Raw genomic sequence first — 14,701 nt, 5'->3', positions numbered from 1 at the left:
AACAGCTATGTTGGCCTAGGACAAGCCAGTTCACCTCTCTGTGCCTGTTTCCTCATCTGTAAAACAATAATAGTGATAACTACTTTATAGGGTTGTTCTAAGATTAAATGAATGAATTAGTATCCTTAAAAACCACTTAGAGTGCTGTCTGCCATCTAGGTGCTATATACATCCTCCCGTCATTCTTCTCATAGATACGTATTGCTGACTTCCAAGCAATCTCTGCATGCTTGGTGGCTAGAGAAGTTCATGGGGGAAGTTCTTCCCAGCTCCCCCAGGGGTACGTATACACCGTATACACCGCTTTGCTTGAAGTCCTTGAATTTAAAAGCAGCTGTTTCCCCTCCCCCCATTCTCATTTACTGAGAGAGCATCTCAAAAAAAAAAAAAAATCCACCAAAAACCTAGTATTCATGGAATTGATGTCAAAAGGCAAGTGAGCACTATTTCACTGAAGAAGTATCTCAGCCATTTCCCTGGAATGGTTTTAAAGCAAGCAATCTACGGCTGAGAGTGCTGCCATTGATATCAAATGGTCATTAAAAGTCCCATGACACTTAACTAAGACTTAAAATTATTCATTTCTATCTCTTGGCAAGGGTTCAAATTTGAGATTAAATTCCTTTTAAGTGGTTGAGGCATTTATAGTCCACCCTGCCTGATGCTTTCAAGCAGTTTTGTTTGACTGGAGGAGTAGTACCTTCAGGTGCCTGTGGACGAAGAGACCCTTGTCCCTCGCAGGCTGTTGAGTTAGTCACGTTTAGAAAATGCGCATGACCCACTGATGAATGGTTTCTAATGTATTCTTTTTGTAAATTGTAAATTGACAAAGTTCCTTTGTCATTTTTAAATTGCCTAAATTCATCATTTTTCTATCTTCCTTTTTAGAAACTCCCCTGAGCACTCTAATCTTAGTTCTTTGAGAAATTTTTTTTTTTTTTTTTTTTTTTTAAAGATTCCAGGGGTGATACATCTCAGAAGGGCCCAGATAGATACGAAGTACTGAAGTAAAATACAATGCTGAAGGTTGACGAGAGACCAAACCGGACTCTACTGTGATAAGAAGAGCCTGATGATGTTTGAATGTAATTCTTATGATCTCTAAATTCTCTCGGAGTCAGTTAATGTTACAGAAAAATGTTCCAAGGCAGTAACACAAACCAATTTTTTAAAAAATTAACTTCTCATGGATCGTCTTAAAACCTCGTGAATGCGATCAAGCTTCTCGGTTGGGATCTTTCCCTGTGTAGGTTTTGCCCTTGGTGTGTGCCCAGATCCTATTTCACACAATTTCGACAGGAATGCCCGTGCCCTGAAGACCTCGACTTCCAGCCAAGAACTTCAACCTTCTTCCAGTTGGTGTTTCTCATCCCTGATCTTCTCGGAGCCTCTTCCTACGCTCGCTGGTCTTTTCATCAGACGGTCGTTCCTCGGGAAGGACTGCCAGAGCGCGGCCGGGCTTTCGTTTTATTCCTTCGTTTCCTCGATCCAGGCAGCGGGCTCCGAGGTCCGTCCTGCGTGGGGCCGCGTTGACAGCTGGAAGGCGGGAGCAGCCGGGGCAGGCGTGCCGGGGGCGTGGCGTGGGGAGGGCGGAGCCTGGGCGCCGGGCGGAACGTGGAGGGGCGGGGCTTGCCCGCGGAGCGCGGCGGGCGGGCGCGTCCCAGGTTGGCCGCTGCTGGCTGAGCCCGCGGCTACCGCGGCGGTGGCCAGAGCCGGATGCTCGCGGGCTCCGTGCGGCTCCAGCCGTTTTCCTCCCTCGGGCTGCGCCAACTCGCGCCCGCCGAAGACGGAGACCTCGCGGCGCTCTGCCGGAGAACTCTGCTGTTCCAGCCTCGGGGCTCCCCGGGAGAAAGCCAAGTGCCCCCAGGTGAAGCCGGCGTCCCGGAACGGCCCCGGAACGCCCGCCGCCAGCTTGCACCTTCTGGGAACCGCGACCGCCGAGCGTTTTCCAGCGCCTGCAACGCAGGGCGCGCGGGGGCAGTGGGGTCCACTGCGTGGGAAGGGGCGACGAGGACACCGATGATGGACTCACCGACCTGGCGCGCGGGCTGTTGCTGTCTCCTCCTCTTGGCTCTCGTTGGGTCTACTCGGAGCGAGGACATGCCCAGCTGCGAAGAAGTTCGGAAACTTTTCCAGTGGCGCCTGGTGGGAGGTGTCAAGGGGCTGCCGGATTCGCCGCGGGCAGGTGAGGCGCGTCGGGTCGGCGCAGAGCGCTGCGCCTGGGCGCGGGCCGGGGGCGTCCTGAGCGCGGACTCCGCGCTCCCCAGGCCCTCGGGGTGGCTGTTCGTGGCCAGATGACCTTTCAGGCGCTCCGGCCGGGCATCGTGAACCCTAGGGAGGCCTCGGGGGGCAGCTCGGTGTGCGGGGACTCCCTGACTCAGCCCGAGGCTGAGCTGGGCTCTGGGCATTGGCCGCCCCCGCTGGCTCCGGCAGTCTCTGCTGATGTTGGAAGAGGCCCGCAAAGCTGACAGCTGGGGACAGCGCGGCCTGACTGCGTTTCTGTTGCGAGTGGAAATTTCACCACTGCCCCGCCGGGGGGCCTCGGTTTGCTGCTTTCTCGTGCAGTGGACAGAGTTGGGTTGGTCGCTCCAAGTTTGATGCTAAAAATACAAACCCGTGTTCTTCTCCTTTGCTGGAGAATGGGCAGCCGGTCTCCTTTTTAATTCGGACGCGGACCGGTGCACCCGCACTGGTATGACCCTTAGCCGCCTCTCTGGGCCCTGGCACGCAGCCCTCCTTGCGGGAACCTGAACTACCCAGTGCGTCTCTCAGACCAGCTGGGTAGTTTTACCGCCTGCAAGGTATGACGGCAACAGGCGATCAGATTGAACGTATCGGGAAGCCACTCACTAAGCATGGATGAGACGTATGGCAGAGACTGAAGGGGAGAGAATACAGCGAGCATAGCGGGTGTAGATTGTGCTTCTTGCAACGCAGTTTGCCTGCACCTTTACCCCCTGCTTCCCACCCCTGCCGCGCAAATTCTCTTCTGCTGGCGGGATTTCCAGTTTACCTTTGGTCTGGGAGATGAGGTCTTAGTTGTCAAACGCAGTAAGCGGTGTCTGAAGCTAAGATCGTACTATGCGGTGCACCCTGACTGTGAAGTCAGTGCACAGACGAATGCTGTGATCTTATTGGTTGAAAAAAATTATTTGTAGAGGATGCGTGGGTCTAAAATTTACATCCTCTGCCCGAGTTTTTAGGGCGAAGAGACTTGCTTTTAGCACTATGGAGCTGTAGCTGTCTTGCTTAATTGCTTTGCTGGTGGTGAACCCAGTTCCCCAGTCATTTTACAAGAACAATCTGAGAATTTGGGAACACTGAATCCATTTTAGTTTACATGACCAGTCTTTAATTTTTGAAATATTTCAAGTATTTATTTGAATGTCTATTCAGTACTATGTGCTGCTTCTATACTATTTGAGAGAAGACAGTTGGTATTCTCAGCTTAGGGCAGTTTTCTCCTCAATAGTTTGGGCACATTGGTGTATATCAGTACATTCTTTTTATTAAAAAACAAAACTAAAACTCACTTATCAGTAGCTAATACTACTAAAGTGGGAGTTGTGTTGGGGAGGTGGACAGGGTGAAGACATTGAGCTGCATTATTAGATTTTATCCCAGAAATGCCATAATTTTGGCTGCTATGTTCAGGAAATGTTGACTGCTCCCCAGTAAGGCCATGATTTCCTTGCCTTTCTCATATCTTAGTATTTCTGGTACCTGCCGAATGTAACATACCGATTAGGTGTTACATTTCTAGAACCTTGTGTGTATTTCATGTTTTTTGTAGAGGAACTTTCCAGAGTATCAATCACTGACGGACCTTTTTACCAGGATGTGAGAGGAAACTGAAGCTCTGCCCTGTAGAGAAGGAGGTAGTGTCCTTATTTGCATTTGATACCCATGACCCCTAAAAAAGAGCCAGGATGGGATGCACCTTCTTTTCTATGACATTCTGGCTTGCTTCCCTGTTGCTAGACCTTTCTTTATCTGTGGCTTACCATGATGGGGGAATCATAGCAGTACCAAGGAAAGGGGCTCTGTGGGGTTGCACTTAGGGACATCAGTGGAGCTGGTGGAAGAAGGGTTAAATTCTTTTGATATTTGCATTAAGAAAAAGTCACATGAAAGTATTATTCTGAATTAGAATCCCCTTGATTAGAATCATTCTTGGCTCCGTATTGTTAGTGATTGCTTTATTTGAATAATTAAATAAGATATTAAACTCTTTCTTTTGACATTGATACTTCTCTTTTTCCCACTGTAACAATCTCATTCCCAAACTGAGCAAACCACACATAGACGATGTGCTTTGTAACTGCTTTGCTCTATTTTTGTATTTGTATATGATCTATAACATTAGCTTGATTGAGGATAGCAGTTGGGTATCTTACTGTCTAACGTCATCCTCAATCTCAAGAGAGAACAATAGTTAATATACCTGGTCATTTCCATGTAAAAATACAGATATTGTTATTCCTTGTAATAAATGTATTTATTTGGCGTATGGGCTTTCACTGACAGAAGCTAATACATTTAGGGGGTGCCTGGGTGGCTCAGTGAGTTAAGCGTCAGATTCTTGATTTTGGCTCAGGTCATGATCTCAAGGTCCTGAGGTACACCCCCCCCCAAAAAAAACAAAAACTAATACATTTAAATCTGATACTTGTTTCCTTGAAAAGTGTGTGTGTGTGTGTGTGTGTGTGTGTGTGTGTTTTCTTTATTTACTGTCTACAAGTGGTTAATTCCTGAGAGGTCTAGTCAGAATCCCATTTTTATAATATAAGCAGGTAGAACAACTTTCTATAGTTTCTTCCTACATTTGTGACTTTTGTATCTTTTGAGCACTATGTTACTCAATTTGGAATTATTAAAAACGGTGAGAACAGCCATTCAAGTCATTTCTCAGATTCTCCTCACCTTTGTTCTCTACCCTGCTCCAATTCTTTTAAGCCTGTTGAGCTTCTAAGGATGTTGGATGAGAAATGTAAAAAAGGAGAGAAGGTGTAAATGTGATTAGCATTACAGATTTCCCTGCATTCTGATTTTATTTCCTAAGTAGTAGTCAAGGTGCCCTTTGCTCTTGTTTATTTTATTCGGAGAGAAAAAAACAACAAAGCTTAGTGTGTCTTTTAAAAGTCCTTTTATTTTTATTTTATTTATTGGGGAGTAGGGATAATGCCTTCCCATTGAAATTCTCTTCACACATTCATTGTTCACACTTGCATTCTTTCCCTTTTTCAAGAAGGTAATTCAGAGCAGAGAAGCTCATAAAAAAAATCCAGGACTATATTCAGGTAATTTATATGCCAACTGGTTTTAAAACGGAAGTTCATTGGTACAAGGAGTAGTTTGTGAAAAATAACTTTTTCTTGGGAGCTTTGGCCCATAAATGGGATAATAAAAATAAACTGAATGTGGCAAAATGAAATTCTAATTGTAAAGGACACTTTAGTGCTGTGTGGCTGTAGTTTTTAAACTGGTTTCCTTAAGATCCAGTCTTATAATTGTTTCAAGGACGTTGTTGATTCATTTTCACACCCAGTAGAAACAATCTACTTGGTAACCTTGGAATCTGGAATTACAGGCCTTGGGTTTCAAAACTTGATTCTGCCCCCTTGTAGCTTGGGACCTCGGTTAATTGGTTATGACCTTCGAACCTCTGTTTTGTCATCTGTGAGATGAGAATATTAGTTCTTAAAGGGTTGTTGCATAGATGACATGAAATAATGTGTGTGTGTGCAGAAGAGCACAAATGCACACAGTAAGTGCTCACTAAATGTGCTGTGGTCATTCTAGTTTTTTTATTTAGTGTCTTAAAGTTTTAATTAGATGTGGCCTTTAAGGGTGAAATTTTAGTTTTAGATCTCTAGACATCAGATGATGTTTTTATGATAAATAGGTTTTTTTGCAGTCAAATGCTCTACCCCTGAGCTATACCCCCCAAGTAGGTTTGTTTGTTTGTTTGTTTGTTTTGGTCATAAATGATTGTTTTTAAAATTGGGAAGTAATTTTCTATTCAAAATGGAATTTATTAGGTTATAGTGAATATTTTGTTTCTGTTCATGAGCTAATGGAAACTCTAAGAAAGAAACCTATCTAAATGGTTTTTTTTAGAATATGGTAAAAAAATATGATTATATATGTATTTCCATGAACTAATGGACACTGAGGAACAGCTGTGTTGTAGCTAGCTGCAGTGCCCATAGCTACTACTACTACCACCGTCTTAGCTCTGCTGTCTGGATTCAGGGAGGCAAAGTAGTGCCTATAGGATGGTTTAGGGATTTATACAGTTAACTGGCTGGTGGCTATAGTCATTCATTGATTGTAATCTCAAACTGGAACTCTTGTTTCTCATGAATTTAGCCCTTTCTGCTACTTAAGGAACATAGTTGTGGTGATCACATTTCCTGAGTCATAAAAGGGACCCGTGGTCTGATGCCGGGGCAGAATATTAACATCAGGATTGGTCTGTGTTGAAGCCTGTCCACCCCAACCCACCAGAAACAGCCCTAATATCAAACAAAGTAGGCTCCATTTGCTTTCTGCAGCAAGGGCCATCACTCAGCACAGGAACTCTTGGTGTCTTGGTGAAGGGCCCCCAGGGAGGGGCTTTTTTGAAGACTTGGGCTTGTGTTGATTGGTATCAAGGACTGTTGAATGAAGCAGGGCAGTTCAGGAACTGGTGATTTTTACAATTTGCTTAGGGGCTAGGAGGGTTAAGGTGGAGGTAGTTGTCATTATGGAAGAAGTGGCAGCTCTCTTTTTGGTCAGAAGAGGGGGCTGGTGAGTCATTTTTGAGGTTGCAGAGTGTCCTGGTGGCCTTTCTGCCTCTCACAGGTTCCTGTTGGCCTTGTCCCATGGTTGCTCTCTGAGTCTGTGCATGTTGTCCGGTTGACTTGTAAACATCGACTTGGTTCCATTGTCAGAGAAGCTTGTCACTTTCTCCTCCGCAAAACTGAGTGTGTGCGTTGGTGGCTGTGACAATCAGGTGTGCCATTTTTATCCAGGCCTTTAGTGAAGCTTACTGGTCACACAGAGAGTGTGGTTTTCTACTTTAAGGCCATGGAGTATGACTGTCTGTCAGGGGCCTGAAGTGCACTAATCACACCCCAGTTCCTCACACTCAGCTCACTAGCAAGTATAAATGCTGTGTGTGTCCCCTTCCTCCCTCCAACCCACAATTTAGGTTCCTTTCCTCCAAGTGTCCAACATCCTGTATTTGTATAATTGGCTTTAGGAGAGGTGCAGTTTGGAGAACTTAAGAATAACATTTTATCATTCTTCTCCAGTTTCCAACTTGCCCAGGGCGTGAAATACGATTTTTATCGCATGCATGCACAAATGCACGTGTGTATAACTTACTTTCCAGGTCTGTTAAGAAGACCTTCTGAGTCTGTGATATTTATTTTGTCATTAACTGGTGTAATACCAACAGCAGCATTCCAACAAACAGAGGCCTCTCTTGAAATGATTTATAAATCAGTGGTCTCTTGGTATAACTGTTGAAGAAACCATAAACCTTAAAATGGGGTCATGAAAGACTTCAGTGATATGCTTTGTTGAGGTTGTCTGTGACTGTGGTGCCTGATCTGGTTCGGTAAGTAACAATAGCTTTACTTTTAATAGAGAATAGCCATTTTCCATTAATTACCTTTCTTTTACAAAAGCTTGACCTTCGTCCAGAAGAAAAGACAACACCAACTGTGTCCTCAATTCTTCCTCTTTTCAGCTTTGGAAATTTCAAATTTCACTAATGCTCCTGTTAAAAATCACTTTAACATGATTAGTCATTCTTCTATGAGTCACAGTATATAGGAAAACTTTTTTTTAAATGTTATTTTTCTATTATTTTAAAAATTATTTTATTTTAATTTCAGTGTAGTTAAGATAGTGTTGTATTAGTTTCAGGTGTACAATATAGTGATTCAGCAATTCCATATTACTCAGTGCTCAGCAAGATATGTTTACTCTTAATCTCCTTCACCTGTTTTGTCCATTCCCCACCCCCCCCATTCTGGTAACCGTCTCTTTGTTCTCTCTAGTTAAGAGTTTGTTTTTTGGTTTGCCTCTTTCTTTTCTTTTTCCTTTGTTTGTTTTATTTCTTAAATTCCACAGATGAGTGAGATCATATGGTGCTTGTCTTTCTGTAACTGGCTTATTTCACTTAACAGCATACTCTTTGGATCTATCCATGTTGTTGCAAATGGCAAGATTTCATTCTTTTTTCCTGGCTGAATAATATTCCATCAGTATTTACATCACCTCGTCTTTGATGGACACTTGGACTGCTTCCATAGTTTGGCTATTATAAATAATGCTACAGTAAAAACAGGGGTGCATGTATCATTTTGAACGGTGTTTTCTTGTTCTTTGGATAAATACCCAGTAGTGCAATTATTGGATCATAGGGCAGTTCTGTTTTTAATTTTGGGGGGAACCTCCATGCTGTCTCCCACAGTGGCTGTACCAGTTTGCCTTCCCACCAGCAGTGCCCCAGGGTTCCTTTTTCTTCACATCCTTGCCAACACTTATTGTTTCTTTTAAAAACTATTTGTAATATTTTACATTTTTAAATTAATTTTTAATTTTTTATTGAAGTATAATTGACATGCAATATCCTGTTAGTTTCAGGTGTAAATCATAGTGATTTGGTATTTTTGTAGATTATGAAATGATTCCCACCATAAGGCTAGTTATCATCTGTGGCCATTAAAAATTATAATGGCCTTATTGACTATATTCCCTGTGTTGTACATTATATTCCCATGACTTATATATTTTAAAACTGTAGAATATTTTAAAAATTGTATTATTTGTTAATTTTTAAAATTTTCTAATAGATTTTATTTATTTGTTTAACAGAGAGAGAGAAAGAACACAAGCAGGGGGAGCAGCAGGCAGAGCAAACAGAGGGAGAAGCAGGCTCCCCACGGAGCAGGGATACTGATGTGGGCTTGATCCCAGGACTCTGGGATCATGACCTGAGCAGAAAGCAGCGCTTAACTGACTGAGCCACCCAGGCGCCTCAAAACTGTAGCATCTTAATTCCCTTTATCTGTTTCGTCCATCCCCCAGTCCCTCCCCACTCTGGTAACCAACAGTTTGTTTCTTGCATGTACGAGTCTGCTTCTCTTTGTTTTGTCTTTTCATTTTTAAAAAAAAATTCACATATAAGTAAAATCACCCAGTACATCCAGTATTTGTCTTTCTTTCTCTGTCTGACTTATTTCACTTAGCATAATCCCCTCTAGGTCTTTGATTAGCCATATCAAGTTCACATATGGCTGCTACGTAAGTTGAATGCATAATGCACTTTCATAGAAAGAAAATGAGATTTTGTACTTTCATGTTTTTATGAAAGAATACTCATTCGCTTGAATATTCAAAGTACTGAAAAGTACAAAGAAAGCAAAATTTACCATCCAGAAATAACCACCAGTAACTCTTTGCATTACCTGGTTGAGAACCATTGGCATAAACTGTCCAACCTATAGCTCTTTCACACACGCACATTATGTAGCTGCCTGGCTCAGGTCTCGGTTGCAATGTCAGCTCTTTGGAGAGGCTTTTCTCAAAGTTCATTGGACTCTGTTCCCCCAGTTATTACTGTATAATCCCCATCTTTCTTTCATGGTGCCATATGTTTTTTCTTTGTTTTTATTACTGCTCTGTCACCACTAGACGGTGTGCATGATGAGAACAGAGAACACATCTGCCAAGGCCAGGTTCGTGGACGTGTCACCTGGGCACTCACACAGGGTCCCACCCTCAAAAGGTTTAATGGTTTAATGTTCTGCGCTTACCATCTTGCAGTGCAAACTGAATCCTGCATTCGCAGTTGGCACGGGCCCTGTCTGTTATGCTGCTGGTGCTGCTGGCTGCCTTATTCACGGAAGGTTCTCTTTGGCTGCCTACAAGAGTGTCTGATGTGGACTAAGACTTGAAATTTTTTTTTTTTTTAAGATTTTATTTATTTATTTGACAGACAGAGATCACAAGTAGGCTGAGAGGCAGGCAGAGAGAGAGAGAGAGGGAAGCAGGCTCCCTGGTGAGCAGAGAGCCCGATGTGGGGCTCGATCCCAGGACCCTAGGATCATGACCTGAGCCGAAGGCAGAGGCTTTAACCCACTGAGCCACCCAGGCGCCCCTTGAAATATTTGTTGAAGACTTTGCTACATCCTCTGAACCTCTCTGATTCTTACATTAAACTGTAGGAGTCAGTCCACAGATGGATAGCCCGTCTATCTAAGATTCTGCTATCTCTACATCATGATATTTTTCAAGTTTTCCAGTGTTGTGTAAATGGGTTCAAGATGGCCCTGTGCCTTGTGATTTTTACTTCTTCACATCAGGTCAAGGTGATTAGCCCAGAGCCCTCGAGGGCCAAATTCAAATTTTTACACGTCCAGTTGCTTTAAATATAACTCAAATCAGCATATTTTTAGTCGCTTAGAGCCTGCCTGCTTCGCATACTGCTCCCATCATTGGCCCACCATGCTTAAAACACACTTGGGGGCTATGAAACACCCAAGCCACTGCTGCCTTTGGAAGCTCTCGGATTCAGAAACTTCTCATCTTGCTGCTGAGCCATTTCTCCGAGCTAGGAGATAGGTGAGTGCCTTCCACTGCTCCCCTCTCTCCTGGGAGTCTCCCTGTCGTCTTCCTCTTCTAGGTGGTGCCCCTGTGTTATGGTGCCTGGGGGGGGGGGTGGTCTCCTACAGTGAGGGACAGCCCTTATAAAGCTCACCGTCTCCTGCCACCATCTCGAGGTCCTTTCTTGGCCTTGATCATCCTTGGAATCCTCAAATCTACCACATATGGACCAATATTTATTTCTCATGTAGGTAGAGACTCGAAGCAGTAATGCTGATTTTGAATATATTTCTTTCCCTCTCCTTGACTGTAGGCTGTTTGAGAGTAAAGTCTGTGATCGGCATATCTTAATGTTCTGTGGTTAGGCCAAAATCAAATACATTTTGATTTGTAGAATTAATCTTGGATGTGTACTTACCTAACATACTCTGTCTATGGTCTTTACATAGTTTCCTATGCTTACTATTAACAGAATGGGAAATGTAGGAGGTGAGGTTTTAAAAAAAATCCTTCTGATCTGGGCTCAGTTGTGTTGTTGAGTAAATTATTTTCCAGGAGTCAGTATTTTCTTATGTACCTCTGCCACAAATTCTATAAAGTGACCCAGTTTTTTAAAGTTTAAACTTAAAGGAATTTTTATTTACGTTATCAAATATTTTTGAAATGGAAAAAATGAGTTGCCGAACAAATGTCTGGAAGAAAGTTTCCTCAAATGTCCTGGAAGTAAAGGAAGATTATTTGATGTTTAAGGGATTCATTTACACAGTTTTTATCTTCATGTAGACAGTGACTGATCTGACTTCGAGCATTAATTCGTCTCTTGTTGGGAGAATGGAGAAAGATAAGGTGACCAAATATAATTTATATTTGGCTCTGGATTGATGGGTTTGTGTTTTATTTGATTTTTTCTACCTCCCCCCCCCTTTTTTTTTTCAAAGTGGTTTCTTTCTGTGAGGAAATTTAAGGAACTAGAAAATGATTCCGTTTTCTCATCTCCCACCCTTGTTAATTCCATGTTGGGAGTAAAGCACCTATCCCTTATTTATGGAGTTATTCCTGAGCTAGGAAGATTGTTAAAAGATACCAGATTGGGGTCCAGACTCCATGCAGACTAAGTAGAGAGACGAGGCCTTCCAGGATAAGCAAAAATATAATTCCTGCTAAATCACAAAACATGATACATGGTAGCAGGTAAACTGTGTCTAAACTATTTCCAACAATTCCAATTTTAGAAATATTTACTTAGTCTTTAGAATATCTTTCAATAATACTTTGAAAAAAATTTTTTTTCTGTATGAAGTGTAGTTGGTTATTTATTTAGGATATCTGAGAAGAGGTATTAGGAAATTCTACCTAAATAGAAGGATTATTTAAGTCAGTGCTAATGAGACACATATTTTGATATGGTTCAACAATGAACTCAAATTTATGTTTCAAATGCAATTATATTTAGAAGGCAGTAAACATTTTCTTCTTTTATAAATTGTGTATTACTCTTATTAGGGTAATGAGTTTGAATGACTATTTTTTTTCTCTCCTCTGTGCTATGATAATCAAATTTATTTTAGCTTTTGTAATTGTATATAGACAATATAATTAAGTTATCTTTGCAGCTATCTTTTTAGAGCTCATAGCCTTTTGCTTTTCTTTGTCTTACAGTTTCAAGGGACTTTAGTTCATGATTTCTTCAAGATTTTTTTTGGGAGAGGGGTAAGAACCGAGGAGTCTGATAATAAGCCAAGACTGTGCGTTCATTGATCAAAGGAATGTAAACATTATTTCTGGATGTCCTTGTTCATTACAGATATATTCTTTAAATGGAAGATTGTCAATATTAAATTACCTGTTCAGATTTATTTGCCTTTTGAACAGCTCTCTTATTTAGTAAGGTTGTAGCAAGTTACATTTGGTTCATTTTCTTTTGATCATTGAAAATGTCTGTGTTTAATGAGCTGAAACTGAAGTAGGTCAATAAAATGAAGAGATTAACAGTCTGTTCTCACCAGCCTTGGAATACATTTCACTCTGGGGGGAAAAAAAAAGTCATTTTTAACAAAGTTTTTTTTTTTGATCAACTTAAAAGGTGAAGGAAATAGGAATGATACGGAAAAAGGGAAAAGGCTGAGGAACGCAGGGATCCTTCAGGGCCCTGTTCGTCAGGGCAAGGTCTGAGCATCTATGTTTGTAGAGTTAAGAGCTTTAGTTACAAAACTAAATTTCACTTTTTACTTTTCTAAGTTCAGGGGCACAAATAAGCTTCAGGTTATTAAATATTAATATCTACTCACCTTCGGAGATATCTTACATGCAAAACAAGGAAAAATAGGTATGACAAAGCATTGAAATGTTGCCATGGGATAAACAGAAAAAACATTTTACTGTATAATTTATCCCATATCATGGTCATGTATTTAAGTGAATAACAATGAACTTACGGTTTTTCAAATAGCTTAGTCTTGACTCTATCACGTACTGGCCATGTGACCTTTAGCAAACAACTCAGCTTCTCAGAATATGTTTTTCTTTCTTCACAGGAATGGTGATAGAGGTGTTTTCTTTTCCCTTTCAGTGGTTTTTGAGGAGCACAGGGTATGGGGAAAAACTGAAAATAGTACCATTCTCTACAAAATGCTACCTAGTTAACTCTATTACAAATGTTCTTTTTTGATATATGTAAACACTTCTTTATGCTGGGTTAGGGAGCAGGCAAAGAAATCATAGTAGGAATCCCTTTTCCTTCATGTTAACAAAATACCAAAGTGTCACATGTTTTTCTGTATTCACTCCCGTACTCTTGGAGACATAGTCCATGTTTTCGTTCCTTATTTTAATTAATAAATGAAATAATTCATTATTTATCCTATAACTCTATGGTAAAATCAGATTTGTTCATACCTGTTATGTGGTTTAAGAGCTAAAAACTAGTCTTTTACAAAATACTGTCTTTTAAATTAATTCAGTGAAGATCAAGAGGGGGGTACTGTGCCTGGGAGGATGCTGAGTGGCGGCCCGGAGGGACGGGTTCTACAATGTAGAATTGACTTTGGCAAGTGAGTGGGAGATAATTCTCTGCTGTGTTTTATCGTGTTTTTGTGTGTCATGGTACTAACGGGTCTTTGTGTGTCCCTATGTTGGGGATAAGAACTTTCCTTCCACGTGAAAGACACAAAGGCACAGCGTGCTGGCCAGTCTCGGCCCCTCCAAGCAGACGCCGCACCCTGCTCTGTGTCTGGGCGGTAAGCAGGGGTATCAGTGGGCATCCCTGCCTCTGGCTGTCAGAGGCCAGCAGTGGCTAGGAGGAGGCTGGGCAGGGGGACTGTGCTGGTCTCACCCTACAGAGTCCTGCAGCTCTTGGCAGGTGACCCTGCAGCTCTCTCTGAATTCTGGTCAATACTTTATTTTCCTGCCCCCTTAGAGGTCGTAATCGCTTCTTCTCCACAGTTCCTAGCTGAGAAGTACTGTAGTACCTCTTACAGTCTTCCTGTATCTTTCCCTTTATAAATATTCTACTAAATAACCCTATTTAATAGGACCAATGTGTTTCATTCCAGGATCCTATATGACAAAACTTTATATACTTTAAGTATTTAGACCCAGAGCTTTCAGAGAATATTTGATCTGTAATTAAAATGTGTCAATAAATAAGCAGAACATAAATCTGTTCTATAGTTAACTCATATACTTTTTAGAAGTTCCGATCAATGATGATTACGCTTTTATTAATTGTTCCTTTCCCTCCCTTTTCCCTTCACCCATTTTATGAAGAACACTGGCGGTGCCTAGCTCTTTTGGGTTCAGTTAGAAATGTGACTAAATTGATAACACCCCCTAAGAACACAGAAGTTTAATTCAACCCACTCTACCAATTCATCCAGTTGGCGCCTTCTATGGTTTCTGTTTCACAAATGCCCTGAAAGTTCTGTTCCCACTCCCGTCACTACCACTGTGCGTTCATGTGGTGCCCTTGCATGTCTGGATGATCCCATCGACCAACATCTGCTTTCGGTTCTCATCAGTCCACTTCCCAATTGCTTCCCAACTGATTGCCCAGGAAAAGTCAAAGCTCCTCTTTATTTCTTGTGTTAAATCCTTCAGTGAT

General features: G+C 41.9%; 1 protein-coding gene across 5 annotated transcripts in view; it reads left to right on the top strand.

Annotated features, from left to right (window-relative positions):
- Positions 1-1,622: 1,622 nt before the first annotated feature.
- Positions 1,623-14,701, top strand: part of GPC5 (glypican 5) — a 1,399,440-nt gene continuing 1,386,361 nt past the window's right edge. For all 5 annotated transcript variants that reach the window (XM_032314680.1, XM_032314683.1, XM_032314682.1 and 2 more), the window contains exon 1: positions 1,623-2,185. In XM_032314680.1, the coding sequence (XP_032170571.1) occupies positions 1,717-2,185 (469 nt within the window). In that variant the 5' untranslated portion in view covers positions 1,623-1,716. The remainder of the gene's footprint in view (positions 2,186-14,701) is intronic.

Source organism: Mustela erminea, chromosome 15 (genome assembly GCF_009829155.1).
Source record: "Mustela erminea isolate mMusErm1 chromosome 15, mMusErm1.Pri, whole genome shotgun sequence".
Lineage (NCBI taxonomy): Eukaryota > Metazoa > Chordata > Mammalia > Carnivora > Mustelidae > Mustela > Mustela erminea.
This window is presented reverse-complemented; position numbering and strand designations above follow the sequence as displayed.